Raw genomic sequence first — 18140 nt, 5'->3', positions numbered from 1 at the left:
AAAGATCTAATCCTTTTCATAATGTTGCCAGACACTTATAATAACAGTCTGAGTCTGTCAGTGGATGTTGTTTGGACAAATGCAACGTGATTATTTTGCTGTTTCTGATCAATAGTGGACCGATCCCTATCAATTATTTACACACAGAAACATGGAAGAATAAAGCCACAAAGCTCAGGTTCAAAAATCCAGGAGTTCTCCTTTAACTGGTGCTATGTTTGATTCCTCTTTTACAGCATCATGTGATGCGAAAATCATGATGTTTGATGATTTAAATCTTAAACTAGCGAGTAATCCCCAAAGCCTGAGTCCTAATTAATTTCATCTAAATGTGTAAATGTATTTAGTTTCACTCAGCAGCGTTGCTTGAGAGCACAACATATAAATAAGCTGTTTGATTCGTCAATATAATAATAAATGGGCAGTGCTTTATTTTGCAGGTATTTTCCAGTCAATTTCCTGGAAACTTTCCTCATAATTTCCTGAAAGTGAGCTGATGTTAATCTGTGAATTCAGAGGATATAAAGAGCGTGAAGAACGTGCGTTAGAGCTGATGGAGTGTGACGTCTGTCTGTGAATTATTTCTCACTTACCGACCGTGTTGTTTCCTCGTTTTTATAACAATCAGATATTTAATGACTGTAGCAACTGACTAACTTCTGCTCCTGTGACATCAAGCTTTCCCAGTGACGGTGTTTTCTCTCTTTGTGTCCTGCAGACCTTCATAGTCCTGAACAAAGGGAAGGCCATCTTCCGTTTCAGTGCCACATCAGCTCTCTACATCTTCAGCCCTTTCCACCCCGTCCGCAGAATCGCCATCAAGATCCTGGTTCACTCATATCCTTCCACAGCCGCTCCGCCGCCGCCGCCGCACGTGCTCTGCATGACGCCTCATGATCTGCAGGGAAGAGGCCGCGGGGAGGTCAGAGGTCAGATGTCAGTCACTGTGCAGCGTTCCTGCAGCCTGGAGGGCTTCAGTGTGTGTGTGTGCGTGTGTGTGTGTGTGTGAGCAGCCGGGCCACCCTGACGGCAACATGGCTGAAAACATAAACAAACAGACGGGGGCTGAGCGGCGGGTTCGTCTCTGCGGGCGTGTGGAGCCTCGTCGCTGTTTGTTTCCCAGCGGCTCAGGCCTGATGAAGCAGTGAACTGTGGGACGCCGCTTCAGGTCTGAGGCGGAAAAAATCCAGAGAACACACTGTGGTCGTTTCACACTTAAAGGGCCAGTACACCTGTTTTACACATTAGCATGTAGTAACTAGTCAGAGTTAGTGTTAGTCATCCTGTGGAAGCAGTTGTATAATGTCCTCTGAGACCCTGGGCGAGCTTTATCTAATATGATCGGGATCAAAATTACTATGATGATGTCATAGTGATGTCATGTCAGCTAGAGCTCGGAGACCACGAATGTTAGAAGAGAAAAACTGCACTAAAAACTGGAGCTGAACATATGTGTCGCTACAGTTGCTACTGCAACATCCCATTGAATTATGTCATCATTATAAGAGTGATAGTAAACCTCATGTGAACATACTGTGACACCTGTCAAATCTTAATTATTAATAATTATTATCAAAATGATTAATGATTTATTACTGTGAAATCAACTGAGTGCCTTCAGTCGAACTCAAAATGACATTTAATGAGTTTTAGTTTGAACCTCTTAATAAATAAAGTGACAAATAAGAGATTGAAGTTGTTACAGAACAAAACAATGTTTTCCACCTCCATTGATGACCCCCATTAAATAATGTTAATGTGACTGACATAAAGTAAAGAGAAATAAATATAAATATAAGGGGTTTTTTAGGGAATAAAAAAAAACTTAAACTTAAACAAAAACACATTAATCGTAGTGATTCCAGGCTGGAACAGTATTACTCATCACACGTTGTGTTAACACACTAACACTGAATCGACTTCGTGTTGCTGCTTTAAAGTGTCTGAATCTGAGACGAGTTTCTACTGGATCCTACAGCTGGATGGTTTCCAGGCTGTGTGTGTGTGTGTGTGTGTGTGTGTGTGTGTGTGTGTGTGAGAATTAGAGGGCTCATCCTGTTGGTCGTATTTCTGAGCCAGATATCATCTTGAGCTGTCTGTGAGCCATAAACATGACCAGTAAATATAACCCAGTCTTCATCAACACATCACACACACACACACACACACACACACACACACACACAGAGGTTGTTACAGTAATCTCTCTGCCGACTGAAACTTGGGGTCTGCTCCTTGATGACCTCTGACCTTTGACCTACAGCCACTTTGTCAGGTTTGGTCATTGTAGTTTCTTCACACCTGTAGGAACATGTGGTGACATCACTGTCAACATCCTGCTGCCAACTGGATGTAATGCATTAAAACTCATGTTATTATAACTTTAGAATATTTTCAAAATAAGATTTGCGTCACAGAACAAGTAAAAAAACTGATTATAACTTTACAATATTTTCAAAATAAGACTCGCATCACAGAGCACAAAAAGTAAATTTCCTCCTCATGTTATGATTCCTCTGAATCTCAACTTCCTGTATTAAGAGTTAACATGTTTGAAAGTGAATTACCTTGAACATATTTCTTTAGTTATATAGTCTAAGGTTTATATTTTAGTTTTTACCATAAAGAGAACATGTTTTTAAACAACCGTGACTCCAGGAGTCGGAGCGATATTAAATTTAAATCCAGATGTGCTTACAAACACCTGACTGACCTCTGGACCTGAAGGCTCCAGCTGTGGGAGTCTGGCCCTCCGCCCGTCCAGCTCCTCGCCAGCGTCCACCTCAGGCTCCAGACGTCAACGTGACAGATATTACTTCACACCCAAAACTCAACAGCACTCCCCCAACACACCCCCCCTCCCCCCCCTGCCCCCCTCCTCACCTCACACTCATCTATTTTTGCTGTGGGAGGCGGCTTCTGGTGTTGAGAGACGTCGAGCCGGTGGACACGCTGCTGTTGTCAGGGGGATAAGTGGGTGAAGAGGTCGGTGACGGAGGTGTGGCACTGCTGATGTGCTGGGTGTGTGTGTGTGTATGTGTGTGTGTGTGTGTGTGTGTGTGTGTGTGTGTTACAATAAGAGACACAACAAAAATTAGAACAAGTGTGTGTATGTGTGTGTGTTTTCTAAGTGTTTGTGTGTGATCAAGTGTGTTCTGGATTTCTGCCCAACCACACTGGCGCCACAATGACAAGCTGTGGTGTGAGGTGGACACACACACACACACACACACACACACACACACACACACAAAGTTAGAACATAGGCATTGTGTATTGTTTCGTCAAATTTAACCCACACTCTGTGTTCAACTACATATCCCACAGGGCCTTGCTCTGAAGGACACGCATTTGATTTTGTTTCCCATGAGGCTTTGCTCCGGGACCCACGAAGCTGCACTACAGCCCCCAGCTGTGCTGTCGCTGTGTTTTAATTGTGTCTTTGTTGCTGCACTGAAGTGAGTCAATGATTCACTGACTTTGTGTTGGTGCTGCTGCTGAGGCGGAGGCGGCTGGTTGTGTCGGGATTCTGGTGGCTTTGGCTTGTGTGTTAATGTTTTGTATTTTTTTGATTTAATTTTACTTTTCATTTATTCATTCTGACAGTTGCAGGGAGAGAGAGAGGGAGGAAAGTCAGGGGGAGAGAGAGAGGGAGGAAAGGGCCACAGGTCGGATTCGAACCCGGGCCGCTGTGGTTCTGTATTTTAACCACAGCTGATTTTAGGGCTTTTGAAACAAGGCGGCTCAGATGTTATTTCAGGTGTAGGTCCGTCTTTCTTACAGCTGATCTGCCGTGAATTTTGAGATGAATGAAGTTTCTTTCAAAATAAAACGTGTCTGACCGAGCGGCCACGTGTAACTGCAACAACATTATTAGCAAATATAATATGATAAATCATAAGCCATGTTTAGCTTGTTTTTTGTCATTTTGTGCCACTGATCAGCTGTGACTGTTACCATGGAAACATGACTTAGTTCTGAGTTAGAGAATTAAGACCGGCCGTCCCACATCAGATCTGAAGTCTGAATCAAATCACAAATCTTCATGTGAAAACTGCTGCAGAACGAGCAGGTGTCGAGTGTGTGTTTGTGTATGTGTGTGTGTGTGTGTGTGTGTGTTTGTTTGGATCTGCAGGGTCTGACATTGACTTCGTTTTTATTGTTCTGGGATTTTTCCAGGTCAAAACTTTAATCAGAGTCTCGTCGTCTTATTTCCTCCAGTCTGAGTCAAGTCCAAGTCTCAAGGTTGCAGCTCTGGTTTCAGTGTTGTGTGAGGAGTGCAGCTGCATCGTGTCAGCACCGTGTTGCTGTGTTGGAATTATAGTTTTATGTTTTAGCTTTTTTTGGCAGTTAATGATGGCTAGAAATACAAATATAGATGAACCCCCACCAGAACTCACCTCGATCAAAACATCTTCTTTTCCACAATAACTTTATTGAAAATATAAATAGACAGCTCCGTCTCTGGACACCTCCCTCTTTGATGGGTGCTCATTATTAATCAAAGAAATCTTTCCCTTTCAGTTAGTATTGGTTTATTTATTTACTATTTACCATATTATATATTATACTGCTCTATACATTCAATAATACTTGTGTGATTCTGATTCTTGTAATTACGAACACACAAACACAGACTGTCCTCTGCTGAGTTTGTGCTTGCAGATGCATTTCCTCCCTGCTCCTCTTTCAAAATAAAAGCAGTCTGTGGAGCAGCTAGATGTGATGACACCCTGAGGGAAACGAGAAGAGTGAAAAAATAAAAAGCTGAGTGCAGTGTCCGGGTCTTTAGCTGACTGAACAAGTTAATTGAGAGAGAAGAAGGATGTAGGGATGAAGGAGGTAAAGAGGAGAGAATGATGGAGATGCACAAATGTGGAAAGAAGGAGGAAAAACTGAATGCAGGAGAGAGGAAGAGGGATCCCGTGGTGGATGTGGGAGGTGTAATGACATTACCAATATGGTGGCCTGGGAGGTCCGTAACAGCAGGGCTATCATTACGGCATAATTAGCTCCTGGCTCTGCGGCGGCGGCGGTGGGGGGACATTTGCGTTGTTTGTCAATCGGTAACCGTATTATCTCGCCGCCTGCCACCGCGCTCCGGCAACATCATTACAGCCGGCACTCAATCAACAATTACCCCGCCGCTCAAACAACTTTCAGCTGGAGTTTAGGCCGCTTTCACACAGGGAGTATGTTCCTTCTGCCAAATTACAATAATTATGATTCATTTATAGCTGTGATTGACAGCTGAGCGAGGTCTCACAAAGTCTCTCCCACCTCATCGCGTGTAGTGCCGAACATGGCAGGTGAAGGTGATATTTAACATGTATTTCTGCCTTCTGACAGTTTGGAAAGTTACTGCTCCCCATTATATGATGATTAGACCAGAGAGGGCCCTTTCTCCCATCGCTGCTGTTAATGGCATATTAATTTGCTGTATTGAATGTGGCAGGCGTCGGAGGGGAGCGCTGAAACACACATACTAACTCGGCGCTGCACTTCGTCTTTGTTTAGCCCTAATGGGAAATCAGTGAAAGGTGCTTAAAAAAAAAAAAAAGCACATGTAAAATCACTTTGGCATGTAGTCCCCACACACACACACACACACACACACACACTGGTTTTTACATTTACATTTCAGGCGTTTAGCTGACACTCTGCAGACTCGACTCAAAGACGCTTCAGTTCCTCGATCGCCGCCGTCGCACCGAGCACATTTCCATTTCACAGTTACGTTGACGCTCTTATCCACAGCGACTGAATCAACTGTGCGACTCTCTTCCTGGTGCCTCTTGTTCTCCGAGCCAAACTCCGCCCACCTGCTCCCCAACAACCTATGAAACTATTTGTAAATTTGTTTCTAGAGCGTCGATGTTTATAACACGATGAACTTGACTCAGTCTGGAGTTGGAAACAAAACCTGGAGGTTACAACAGCGTCAGTGATTGTGACGCACAGTGCAGCTGTGTACACGAAGAATTAACAAAAACCATATAATGAGAACAAATATCAGATTAAATGATTCAGATCAGGATAAGCAGTGACACTAACTGGAACTGAAGTCTTATTGGCTGTTGGACAACCTCCACCTGAGTGTCAGATCACGATGCCGCTGATGTCATAATGAACTGTACGTGCTGTTACTGCTTCCTGTTCCTTAACCTGCTCACGTTATTCAGCTTGTTCATCATGTGCACCATCCTGACCAACTGTTGCTTCATGGCCATGTCGGAGCCGGCGTACTGGGCCAAATACCTGGAGTAAGTACACCTGGAAACGGTCTGTCTGTCTGTATATAATATAAGACTGATGGTATGTGAATGAAGCTGGGTTTTTCGTTCCAATTAAACGTGGCGATGGATTTCCAGCTCGTGCCTCTTGCCGGGAGTCACGACTTGGATGCAAAAAAAGTGTTTTTTTTTGTTGAAATTCTCGTGTTGCTGTTACTCATTTTCAAACTGCACATTAAGCAGGTTCATGGAAACACACCGAGTGTGTCTACTTCCTCAGAATAAATCACCTTTTGGAGGGGGAGGGATTAAACCCTTAATAAATGCTGTTGAAAGCAGCTCTTCCTGCAGTAAATGCCGACACACTCACTGTGAGTCCTGGTCTGTTGGATTAACTGTGTCCAGACCAGCTGGACGTTTTTCTGTAAGACTCACAGGAAAAACTGTTCTTTGGAATAAATCATTGTGGAGCATTTGCAGGCGAAGGTAACTCTGGCTCCTGCACAAACTGGAGACTGGGATCAAATTCTGAATTTTGCCTGAAACTCCCAGGACACCCCCAGACTCCATTTTATTTGAGTGAACACATCACATTTGAAAACAGCCTGTATGAAATAAAGTCATTAATCTGCCTGCGACCGCTCTGACTTGAAACATCAGACTCCGGTGTGAGTTAAAGATGAGTCCGAAATCTGAACCTGAACATCTTTATCTGTTCTGAAACATGATGTTCTGTCAGGCAGCGGACTCGTATTGTGAAAAGCCTGAGCGGTTTCCTGGCTGTGCGTGTGGATTGTGTGTTTTAGTGATTTGTGTGAACTGAGCCTTTAATGGCCTCCAGCTGTGTTGACGTGCCTCCCTCCCTCCCTCCTGTCTGTCTGTCTCTCTCCGCTTCACTTGCCTCCTGTCGGGTCAAACTTGTTTCTGGGGACAAAATGAATAAGTGAAGGATGTTTGGCTGAGAGTCGCGGCTCTGCTGATTTTATGAATATTCATCCGCCCCCTCTTTTCCGCTCCTTCTCTCCATTTTCTTTTCTTTATTCATCTCTCCTCTCCTGATCTAAACTCCCTCTCCTCACCCGTTTCCTCCCGTCGTCCTTCCTTGCCCTCCATTTCCTCCCCCCTTCTCTTCCTCCCTTCCACCTCCTGCTGTCCTTTCTGTTTCTCCTCAACATTTCATTCCCAACATGTTTCTTCTTTTCCTCCATCACTTCCTCCTTTGCTTTTGTCCATCTTTCCTCCCCTCCCTCATCGATCACTAAAATGTCTCCTCTCTCTCCATTTTCTCTTCACTCCTCTTTCCTTTAAACCCCCCCTGCCCCGCCCCCCCAGGTACACCTTCACAGGTATCTACACCTTCGAGTCGCTCATAAAGATCCTGGCGAGAGGTTTCTGTGTGGGGCCCTTCACCTTCCTGAGGGACCCCTGGAACTGGCTCGACTTCAGCGTCATTGTCATGGCGTGAGTCAAACACACACACACACACACACACTTTAATAAATATTCATATTTTAAAAGAAGCAATAAAAAATTTCAAAATAAAAGCAGCAGAGGCTGAAATATCAACTTAATTAATTCCACTGAAAAGAACTAGAGGTAAATAAACATATTCATTATTGTGAAAGTATCAACACTGTCGACAACCTCACTGATAACTGTAAGCCCCTTTAACTTCACTGTGCGGCTCAGACACACAGACTTCATTACAATGAAATCACTGCAGAGAGTGGAGCTGGGGTGAGAGGGTGAGGGGGTGAGAGGGTGAGAGGGTGAGGGGGTGAGAGGGTGAGGGGGTGAGGCGCTCTGGAAAAAGAATTGCAGGGAATGATCATGACTCCTGAGTCTTTGCATCTTTTTATCTGAAGTTATTTCATCCAAATTCTTTTTCTTTTAAACATTTCTTTTTCTTTCCCGTTTTGAAATTTCACAAATCAAAAGAAAAAATAAACAAATAAAATATTGAAAAAATAATATTGAAAAAAAAAGACCATCCAAACTTCTGCAAACAAGGAACAATATAAAAAAACCCATCTGATCTGAATCCAGTGTATTCGACCCTGCCTCACTTTGTTACGTGTCACACTACAGTCAGCACTTCCTGTAGATGTTTCACATTAAAAGAACACCAGGAAAGGGAGGGTTGATTATGCTGTTTCAGCCACTGAAGGACTTTTATTGTGAAACATCTGACCAGGAAAAAAGAGGTGCAAAGTAGAAAAGACTGGACTTAATCAGCGAGTTGAGAAGAGAAAGTCAGAGCAGCAGAGTGTTGAGTTAATATGACACGACTGATGGGATTAAGGCTGTGGAATTAAAGCCCAACACAGACCTGTCTCTGCGGCCGTGCAGCAGGAAGCTGCAAACGTTTCCACGGCTAAGCAGAAGTGTGTTTGTTAAACTCCGACACATTTGCACAGTAAGGAGAAAGTCTGCTGTCTAACTTCAGAAGTTGTCGTCTCATTGTGCTGTCCGTCCAAACGCTGGAAGGACGACATACTTCAGGCTGCAGCGTCATAAATCATTATGCACTTAATAAGAAGAAGCTGCTTTAAAAACACCTTGTCTGCAGTGGTGAAGTGACGTCCACTGCACTTCACTGATACTTATACTCCACTTTTCTTACTTGCACTCCATATTTCAAAGTAAAGTCTACTTTTATCTGACGTTTTTCAAATTAAAATTTCCACATGAAACATATGATGATTTCAAATAACATGATGCATTCTTATGGATTAAACATCATCTAGAATCTAGATGTTGAATATCTAGTTTTAGCTAACAGCTACAGCTAACAGTTCCAGCTAATAGTTAGGCCTGCAGCTAACAGTTACAGCTAGCAGTATCAGCTAACGGCTACAGCTAATAGTTTGGCCTGCAGCTAACAGTTAAAGCTAACAGGATTAATCACATGTATGTGATAATATTTCCTTTCAGTATTTTGTTGTGCTCTGTGTGTTGTGTGTCAGGACTGTTAACACATGCTGTTTGAGTGACAGTGACCTCTGTGGGATTTGAACCCTGTACTCTGGCAGTGTTAGTGCCTTGCTCTGCTCACTGACCTCTGCTCTCCTTGGATTAAATCCCATCACACAATGCGATCTGTCCTGCTCCGAAAGGTCGGGGGGGGGGTTGTTTGTCCCTCCATTAGAAGCACATTTCCCCAGGGGCTGGTTAGCAGTGAAAAATGGCGTCTCCCTCCGTTCCTTTTCACTGTAAATGCTTTTCTAAACAATCATGGGATTTGTTTCCAAACTGAGGTCACCTCCACTTTAATGAGGCGACACCTGCTCTGATGAAACACACAGAGCTGCTGTTCTCCGACTCACAAAATCAATCTGAGAATCATCAGCACGATTCAAATATTAACTTCTGTGGACACAGATGGACGTTTAAGGACACTCCGATCTTTAAATGCGACTAACTGCCACATTACTTTTGTCCTCTTTAAAATGGCTCTTTGTATTTCTTACAGTTTAGTTCAGCAACACAATCCAGACTGAAAACCACTGGCTGTCTGGAGGGAAGGACAGTAGATGTTAAACTTAAAAACACAGTTGTCAGTAACGTGGAGTACAGATCGCTCAAGGTTTTCTTGCCTTTCAACCACACATTCGTGTAGACAACGCAATCATTCACATGCTTACCTAAATACTGGGCGCACTACAGCGTTCAGATCGAACAGAAACAGATTTAAATGATACATTTAAATCGAGGAGAAAAGCTCACTACTGTGTTCATTCTGAGATCAAAAAACGAAAGCGGTGCCTGTGTAGATCTTTGTGACGCCCCTGAACCAAATCACGCCGTGACAATGGCGAGAAGTTAATTTCTGAGGATGATGTACCAGACAGTTACATGATGCAGCCATCATGGGCACAAGAACACATAGTTAAAAGTGAGTAATAGTAATAGGTTAAAACCTAACCCTTAGGCCAGGAACACACTGGCTGCGTGGCGTGTGCGTAGCGGCTGTGTGAATGTGAATGGGTTGCAGCGAAAAACTCCCATGCATCTCAAGTCTCGCAGCTGCGTCACATGATCTAGAGATTTGGCGTCTCGCAAAAATAGACCACACATCATACCAGAACGTGCCACAGACATGAGAAAATATGAATATATTTTTCAACCATTTTAGCAGCTGCATGTGGAGACAGTGACATTTTAGTGACGTCTTCTGTCAAAAATAAATCAGAAATTAATTTATAATGAAACGAAATCTGTGTAGCCGTGGAGCGTATACCACGAAGGCTCAGTCCTGACTGCAACGGCCAGCGTTTGAATCCCACCAAAAGATGGAGCTGGTGCAGCACACACGCAGCCGGTGTGAACAAACACCTGCATACAAGTCGCAGAAGTTCAGCGACGCAGCTGCCACGCACACGGAACGCGTGTCTTCCCGGTGTTTTATCAACTAACTGTAATGCAGCAATTTGTTGCTTTCCGGCTTGATTTGGTGATTTTTAAATATATATATATATTTCTCTTCCTTTTAAAACAGCCTTACATATAAAGTATCACAATAACTGAGGAGTGCTGAAAGAACTTTCTAAAACTAAAATCACCAAAAACAAACAAACAAAAACAAAAGAAACAACAGCCGATGTGAAAGAGTAAACATAGAAAGACAGCAGGTCTAAAGTGGGACAGTGAATAATGTGCAGGCTGGATGATGAGATGACTTTACTCAGTGTTTCAGCGGAGAAGAGAAAAAAGTGATTTTCTCAGTGACACCCAGGCATTTTCCAAATTACAGGTTTTGAGAAGCGGAGGGTTTAAACTCACTCAGCACATGAACAACCGTCAAACCCTCAATTCAGGCCTGAGACACAAACAGCGGCTCAGAGTCTATTTCCCTCTGAACGCCATTGGCGACGCCCACCCGCCAGCGTTTTGTTTCAGAGCGGGAAAGAGCGTGACCTGCCCACTTCAGTAATTGACTGACTGATGGAAAATCACTGCGCTTTGGTTTGGTTAGCGATCAGGCGGCGATCAATCACAGTGCTGAGGAGCTGGAGTCGTGCGGCGAGGGACGCCGCCGGGAAGATAAACGATCAGAATGAACCGATCGGATCAATAGTTGACCCCGAGGCTCGGCTTTGAGGTTACCGCTTGGCGTAATGAAGCGGTGTCACCTCCGTGGCGGCCGCCCACTAAATTGAAACGTCTTGATGAAGGTGCCCTGAGATGGTGGGACGCCGTGTCTGCGGAGTTACATAATACGACCCCGATGACCCGCAGCCGATTCTCTCAGAGGGAGGAATAGCTTCACTTAAAGGACAAATTCACCATTAAAACACTTAACACATCTGCTGGTGAAGTACTTTACATTCTGTCTGCATTCAGTAGGTCAGAGCGGCTTCGTCTTCACGTGGACACCAGGCCAAACACAGACAACTTTATGTCGTGTTATTTCTGACTTCCTTTCAACATATCGTACTGAGAGTTTTCAGTGTAAAAGCCTTTTAAGAGACTGTGGAGACGAGGAATGAATGGTGATAATCTGAGGGTCTAAATGAAGTAATTTGACAGAATTAGTTACTAAACTGTCAAATAATTTCCCTTCTCACTTTAAATCTCTGAAGTATTCCAACATTTTCCTTGAATATTTTACATTTTTAAAAAGCTACTCTCCATAACTGTTGGAGTGTCTATACTGATGATAACAAATTCAAAGCCTCTTCTAGTGACTGTGAAAAGGAATTCTGGGAAACTGAGTAAATCTTTGGTGGAGTTTGAGAGAGAATGGCTGCACAGAGTTTTTCCTGCTGCTCACTCACATCCCTCCATCTGTTCTCCTGTCATTCAGACAAAGTGTTGATCTCTTGTTTGTCCTCAGAAACACACACACACACACACACACACACACACATACACACACACACACACACACACACACAATGTCCCTAGGTGTGTGTCCTTGAACCAAAGGCCGTCCTGTGGTCAGATGGATCTTTAGCAGGACAGGGACACATAAGTCACCTCTTCATACACACACACACACACACACACACACACACACACACACGCACCAAGGATGAAGAACATGTTAAGTGAATGTGTGGTGGCACACACACAAAATTCGAGCATCCTTTACATCCACACACACACACACACTCCACCCCTGACACATCACATCACCCCTCTGTACCCGGGTTTTATTAAAACCAGAGTGATGGTCGGTAAATACACACACACACACACACACACACACACACACACACACACACACACACACACACACACACACACACACACACACACACACACACACACACACACACAAACACACTAAATGTCTGATTGATGCTGTCCTCCCCTCCCACCAAGTCAACATTCCCATGGTAACAGAGTCCATTGCCCTCCCCTCCTCTCCCCAACACACACTCACTCACACACACACACACACACACACACACACACACACACACACACACACACACACTCACACACAGCCCGCCCCTGTGCTGCTGATATTGCCGGTGTAATGACATGTTAATGGCTGCCATCACCAGACCAGCAGCACCACACTCCACAGACATTTTCACTGAATTAAAGCTGCAACATTTTATATATTTGAAGTTAATAAAATCATCAATAAATCTTCACTACATTAATTAAGAAACATAAGAATTATTAACCTAATGAAATGAGACCTGATCATTGTTCACTGAATCAGGTTTAGAGATAAATCTGGTTCTTTACTGCAAAAAGTGCAAAGTGAATTTTAGAGGTGATGATATATAAAGTCAATGCAAAGACGCAAGAGGATGCTAATTCTCCCTGGTGGTTACAAGTGGAGGTTATTATTATATTCTAAAGAATCATGGGTTCAGTTCATGAAGGTGTGGAGAAGAAAAAAAAAGAAAAACACGCACACGGTTGATGCATGTATCACTAATTAATAACAACATACAGTAAGTATATTGACTGTTTGGGGCAGATAAACACACGCTGTTCCATTGTGCAAAAAACTGCTTTTAAACACGTCAGAACAAACTGAGCCAGAGATTCTGCTGAGTAACTGAGGATTTCAGGGTCACAACATGAAAAGTTTCCCCACTTTCTATGAGAATAAAAGAAGCAAAAAGACAAAATAAATAACATTTTAGTTCAGTCTTGGTTTAATAGCTTTGTCACTTATATTGTTTTACAGTGTAATTAAACTGGCCTTAAAGCCACAGCATCATCTGTTTCTATCAAACCTCATATTAATCTCCTTTAAACTGGGTCATCAGAAAAAGACCTAACTGACCCATTTAGAAAACATACAGTATAAATAGGAGAAATCCAGATATTAGTCGGTATCTAACTCACTGTAGGAGCATTACAAGCAGAGCTGAACTGGTCCTTCGGCCTCTATCTACTGGTCAGCTCTACCTGCATCTAAACGACCTGTTCTGGCCACCGTGAACCCACCCACCCTGCACCCCGCACCCCCCACGCCTTCACTGTAATTCAATCAGCCTGCCAGTCAACGGCGGTGAAATATGAGCAGTAATGGAGGGCCGTTAGCAGCTCGGGATCAGATTACTCCATCTAACCGGGGACCCAAAATGGCTGCCGTCACCTGGCGCCTTTCCGGCTCTCGCGGCCTCGTCTGATTTGATCTAAAGGGGGGACGTGTTCACAGCCTGGACTGGAAATCCGTCATCACATCTGACCTCGTTATACTCCGTTTGTTGAAGGAAACTGTAGCTATTGATATACAGAAGCAAAAAATTATATCAACGTTGATTATTACAGATAGTTTTGATACTGGAGCTTTTTGAGATTTAAAACAAGAACAATATAAATCTTCATATTTAAAGAACTGTGACAAACCTCTATGTACTAGAGACATGACAGTTTTACAAATTATTCTCCACTCAAAGGTCGTCTTATCCACTTTTTTTTAGAGCTCTCAAACCAATCTCACAGTCTTCATCTCAATATTTCCATGCAGAAGTTTCTTATTGATCAGCTGATCCAAGTCAAGCTAGAGTCGACTGCTAGTATTGGCCGTGCTGCTGGTCTGGTTCTAGTCTGGACGCTTCATGGTGATTGACATAATTAAATAAGAAACTTAACATTTCAAAATAAAATAACAGATCATGATTTTCACAGGAAACTATGGTGATAAAGACAAACTTACATTTGATTCTCTCTGATTCTTTTATCTTTTTTCTTTCCAGATCTGTAACGTTACACTTCCTGATTCTGTTACAGCTGCTAACAGCCCGTCCAGATCCTCACAGATCTGTGCTGAGGTTTTAAATCTCACTACAGTTCAGTTGTAGAGTTGATTTGGAGGATTTAGTTCACTGTTGGCGCTGTAACAAACCAGGAGTGTGCTTTTAAATCACCACAGTATTTTCAGACTCTGCTATGTTTGTCTTCTTTTGTTGTATGTTGACAACCACCACACTGCCCCCTACAGGCTGTTAACAGAGTTTATCAAAGTAGGGAACCTGCAGGCGCTGAGAACCTTTAGAGTGCTGAGAGCCCTGAAAACTATCTCAGTCATCCCAGGTAAGGCCTCACCACCACCACCAGGGGGCGACAAGGAACAGAAAAACCAAACCTTGTCATCGTAACGTCGTCGTGAACGTCCTCTCTTGTTCGTCCCATGTCTGCCGTGTCTTGCAGCACCAGCCCCCGCCCACCTCCCGCCCTCTGCCCAATCAGGGGTCTCAGGTGTAATCACCTGGTCTGAGTAAAGAAATGGTGAAGTCAGATGTGTCAAAGCCAAACACTTGACTCTTAACTGGAGATGTTTGTTTTACACTGACAGTAGTTTAATGGTTAATTAGTTAATAATCTGAGTGTTTCGTAGTTACAAACTACAACTTGATGCTAAAAGATACTTAGATAATCTTTATAATCTTCACAAAATACAGAATAAATGGATGCAAAGCAAATAACCCTCTCTTCTAAAAAAAAAAAGATTCACCAGCAAACAGTCGGATAAAATGTGAAGGTAGGCAAATTATAAATGATAAAAGTTATATAAAAAAATTAATAATTTATAAAAAATTTTAAATGATGTCAACTTCACTCAAACTGATTGTCAGATTAAGTAAAAGTTCTTAAAATTACAGCTAATGTTGGCTAACTGTTTGCTAATGTCACACATGTAGTTTTTATACTTTACCTTTGCAGCTAAACAACTGTGTAAGTAAAAAAATAACGTACATTTTACTAAAGTTAACATTAGCTAATGAGATAATAAAAAGAGAAATTAGTTTTTAATCTGTAGCTTATTGGCTAGTTGCTAATGATGACTTGCAAACAGCAAGCTAACTGGGCGATTAGCTTACAAGAAACCAGTCAGATAAATGTTGAGAACCAGTTTGGACGGAGCATTATTCCAATATAAATTATTTTCAGACGATTAATTTTATTTACCAAGGAGAATGGTAACGTTTATGTCATAAAACACAAGCAAGTTAAATTTAATGTCTCGTTTGTAGCAATTTGCTAGTTGCTGAATTTGCTAAATCTGTTTCCACAGTAACAGTAGCAGCTAACACCACTGTTGAAATGGCAGTTCTTCTTTATAGCACTGATAAAGTAAACACCAATTAATGTCTACTAATGTTTCCTACTATTATATATGTTTCTTGTATATTAAATGGTTCACGTCTATCTTGTTATGTTTAACATGAAAAATAACTCAAACATAATAAATAACAAAAAATAAATTACTGAATAAAGTTATCATTAGCTGCGACCAAAACTGAAAAGTATTATGCAAACACCCAGATTTTTAGCCAGTAAAACAAAGAAATTAGCTTGTTTTATTGAAGAGGTAGAAAATGTTTCACAATCTGAGGATCTTTGACTTTAGTTTGTCTCCAGTTTATATCCATGTGATTAGCTTTGAGCATCTGATTTCCCCTTCAAACAGTCAAAGTCTCTGGCTTGAATGTCCACTGTCCGACCTGGCCCGTCTCTGCTGTATCTCTCTCTGTCTGTCTCTATACAGTATCTCCATCTTTCTATCCCTCCGTGTCGGCTCGTTGTTGTTCAGTGCGGTCATACCCTTCTGTGTGTGTCTGTTTTTGTGCTTCTGTCTCCCGGCTTGTTGCAGATATGTGACTGAGTTTGTGGACCTGGGTAATGTGTCAGCCTTAAGGACGTTCAGGGTGCTGCGAGCGCTCAAAACCATCTCTGTCATCCCAGGTGAGGAAGCGAACGCAGGGGAGCGAATATCAAACGCACCCCTCCCGGCCTGCTGGAAGCACTAAATCAGTGGCTGTGTTTGGAACCTCATCCTGCATACTACCTACTGAACACTAATACTCACTGTCACAGAGGCAGTATGCAGAAAGAAGCACTGAAGTCTTCCTGATAACTGGTTGTGAGTGGACATCAGAGGTTTAGCAAACAGCAACTTTACATAAAACAACTCTTGAGTGAATCAAGCAAATGAAAAAAATTAAAAAAGAAAGGAAAATGGCTTCCAATGTTTAATTAAAGGCTCATTATTAATGTTTTGACCATATAAACTGCAGATAAAAGCTGTGTCCCAATTCAGGAGCCGCATCCTTCGGAGGACGTGGTCCACGCAGGTGTCACCTTTCGTGGCTGTCGTAGACTGCGAAGCCTAAACCGAAATGTGACGGTCTGTTCTACAGAGGCTTTTCGCTTTGTGTCACCAGCTGTTCCTGCAGTTGTTGTTTTCTTTCAAAGCTCCTGTCGCCTAGCCACCGTGACAACACGTAATTTTTTTTTTTTTTTTCTTTTTTTACAAAAACTTGAGGTATTAAGTCTCTTGGTTTTAAGAGTTGCACTGTTAGCTGTTGGACTGAAACGGGACGGTCTAGTTGCACTGCTGTGACGCAGCCAGTCTTTAAATGCAGCCTGTGAAGGATGCAGCTCCTGAACTGGGACACAGCTAAAGTCACATGTATAACTGAATGAATCTTAATGATGTTGTTTCTAAAGAATAATGACTTAAAGTTTTATTAACAGCTTCATGACATCATTAATATCGCATAGCATAGCATAGCATTTTATTAAATCTGAACCCAGTTGAATCAGGATCCGTTATAATCCCTCATTAAATCCGGTTAGGTTTAGTTTTCAGCATAACTGAAATAACACCTGAGTTTGGCACAATTTATTACGTGATTCAAAAAACTGGGTATCCTGATATAGAACAACTAAGTTGATAAACTAATTAATAATGAAGGTTTAAACGAGAGGATGGAATATATTGTTGGACTATAGCCTAGTTTAATGTTGGTGAAAATCCCCAAAATGGCAGGCTACAAAAACAAGCCTGAATGAATGCAAAACTGTTGAGCCAAGTTTAACCTTTGAACAAGGTACTTACAGAATTAACGCCAATTAGCTACAGCTGATGTAATCATCAGCAGACGTTCACCATTTCAACCTGTGACAGCAACAGTGTTGACTAAAAATAAGTGGTTAATGTCGCCTAAATGCTAACATGGAAAAAGGTTCAGTCTTAGTGATTTTACCAAATAGGACGCTGGTCCAAAAAGGAAGCTAAGGCTCATGTTGGTCGAGTTGTTTTCTCATCGCCAGTGAGACAAATATCACAATCCAAAATGTGTGTTTCCTCAGATCTGATGCTAGCTAGCCTCTGTATGTCTCCACTCTGCATGTTAGCATGTAGCGCTAACAGCGTCATTAACATGTGATCAAAAACATAGTGATGCCATCGTGGTGGCCGTGTTATAACAATGTTACATACATGTTATAACTCTAACACAGTAGTAGCCACATGTAACAGAGCATGTCATGCAGTGACTGAAGGTAATCCCACCAGTCATTCATTAGTTCACAGACGCCTGTGTGTTAACGAGAACAATCTGACTTTATAAGACAACAAGAGAAAAATTATTAGTGTCTGTTTCTAATGAATCAAACCAAAAGTTTAAATTGATTAAAGAGTAGAAG

The 18140-nt window shown here is 42.3% G+C and overlaps 1 protein-coding gene across 1 annotated transcript in view; it reads left to right on the top strand.

Annotated features, from left to right (window-relative positions):
• Positions 1 to 18140, top strand: part of LOC111237388 (sodium channel protein type 4 subunit alpha-like) — a 129243-nt gene that overhangs the window by 2489 nt on the left and 108614 nt on the right. The window contains exons 3-6 of the mRNA XM_022766469.1: positions 719 to 837; positions 6174 to 6263; positions 7566 to 7694; positions 16303 to 16394. Coding sequence (XP_022622190.1) covers positions 719 to 837; positions 6174 to 6263; positions 7566 to 7694; positions 16303 to 16394 — 430 coding nt within the window. The remainder of the gene's footprint in view (positions 1 to 718; positions 838 to 6173; positions 6264 to 7565; positions 7695 to 16302; positions 16395 to 18140) is intronic.

The sequence above is a fragment of the Seriola dumerili genome, unplaced genomic scaffold (genome assembly GCF_002260705.1).
Source record: "Seriola dumerili isolate Sdu_G_001 unplaced genomic scaffold, Sdu_1.0 BDQW01000859.1, whole genome shotgun sequence".
In the NCBI taxonomy this organism is placed as follows: domain Eukaryota; kingdom Metazoa; phylum Chordata; class Actinopteri; order Carangiformes; family Carangidae; genus Seriola; species Seriola dumerili.
Note: the sequence above shows the minus strand (reverse complement) of the source record. Positions and strands in the feature narration are given on the sequence as shown.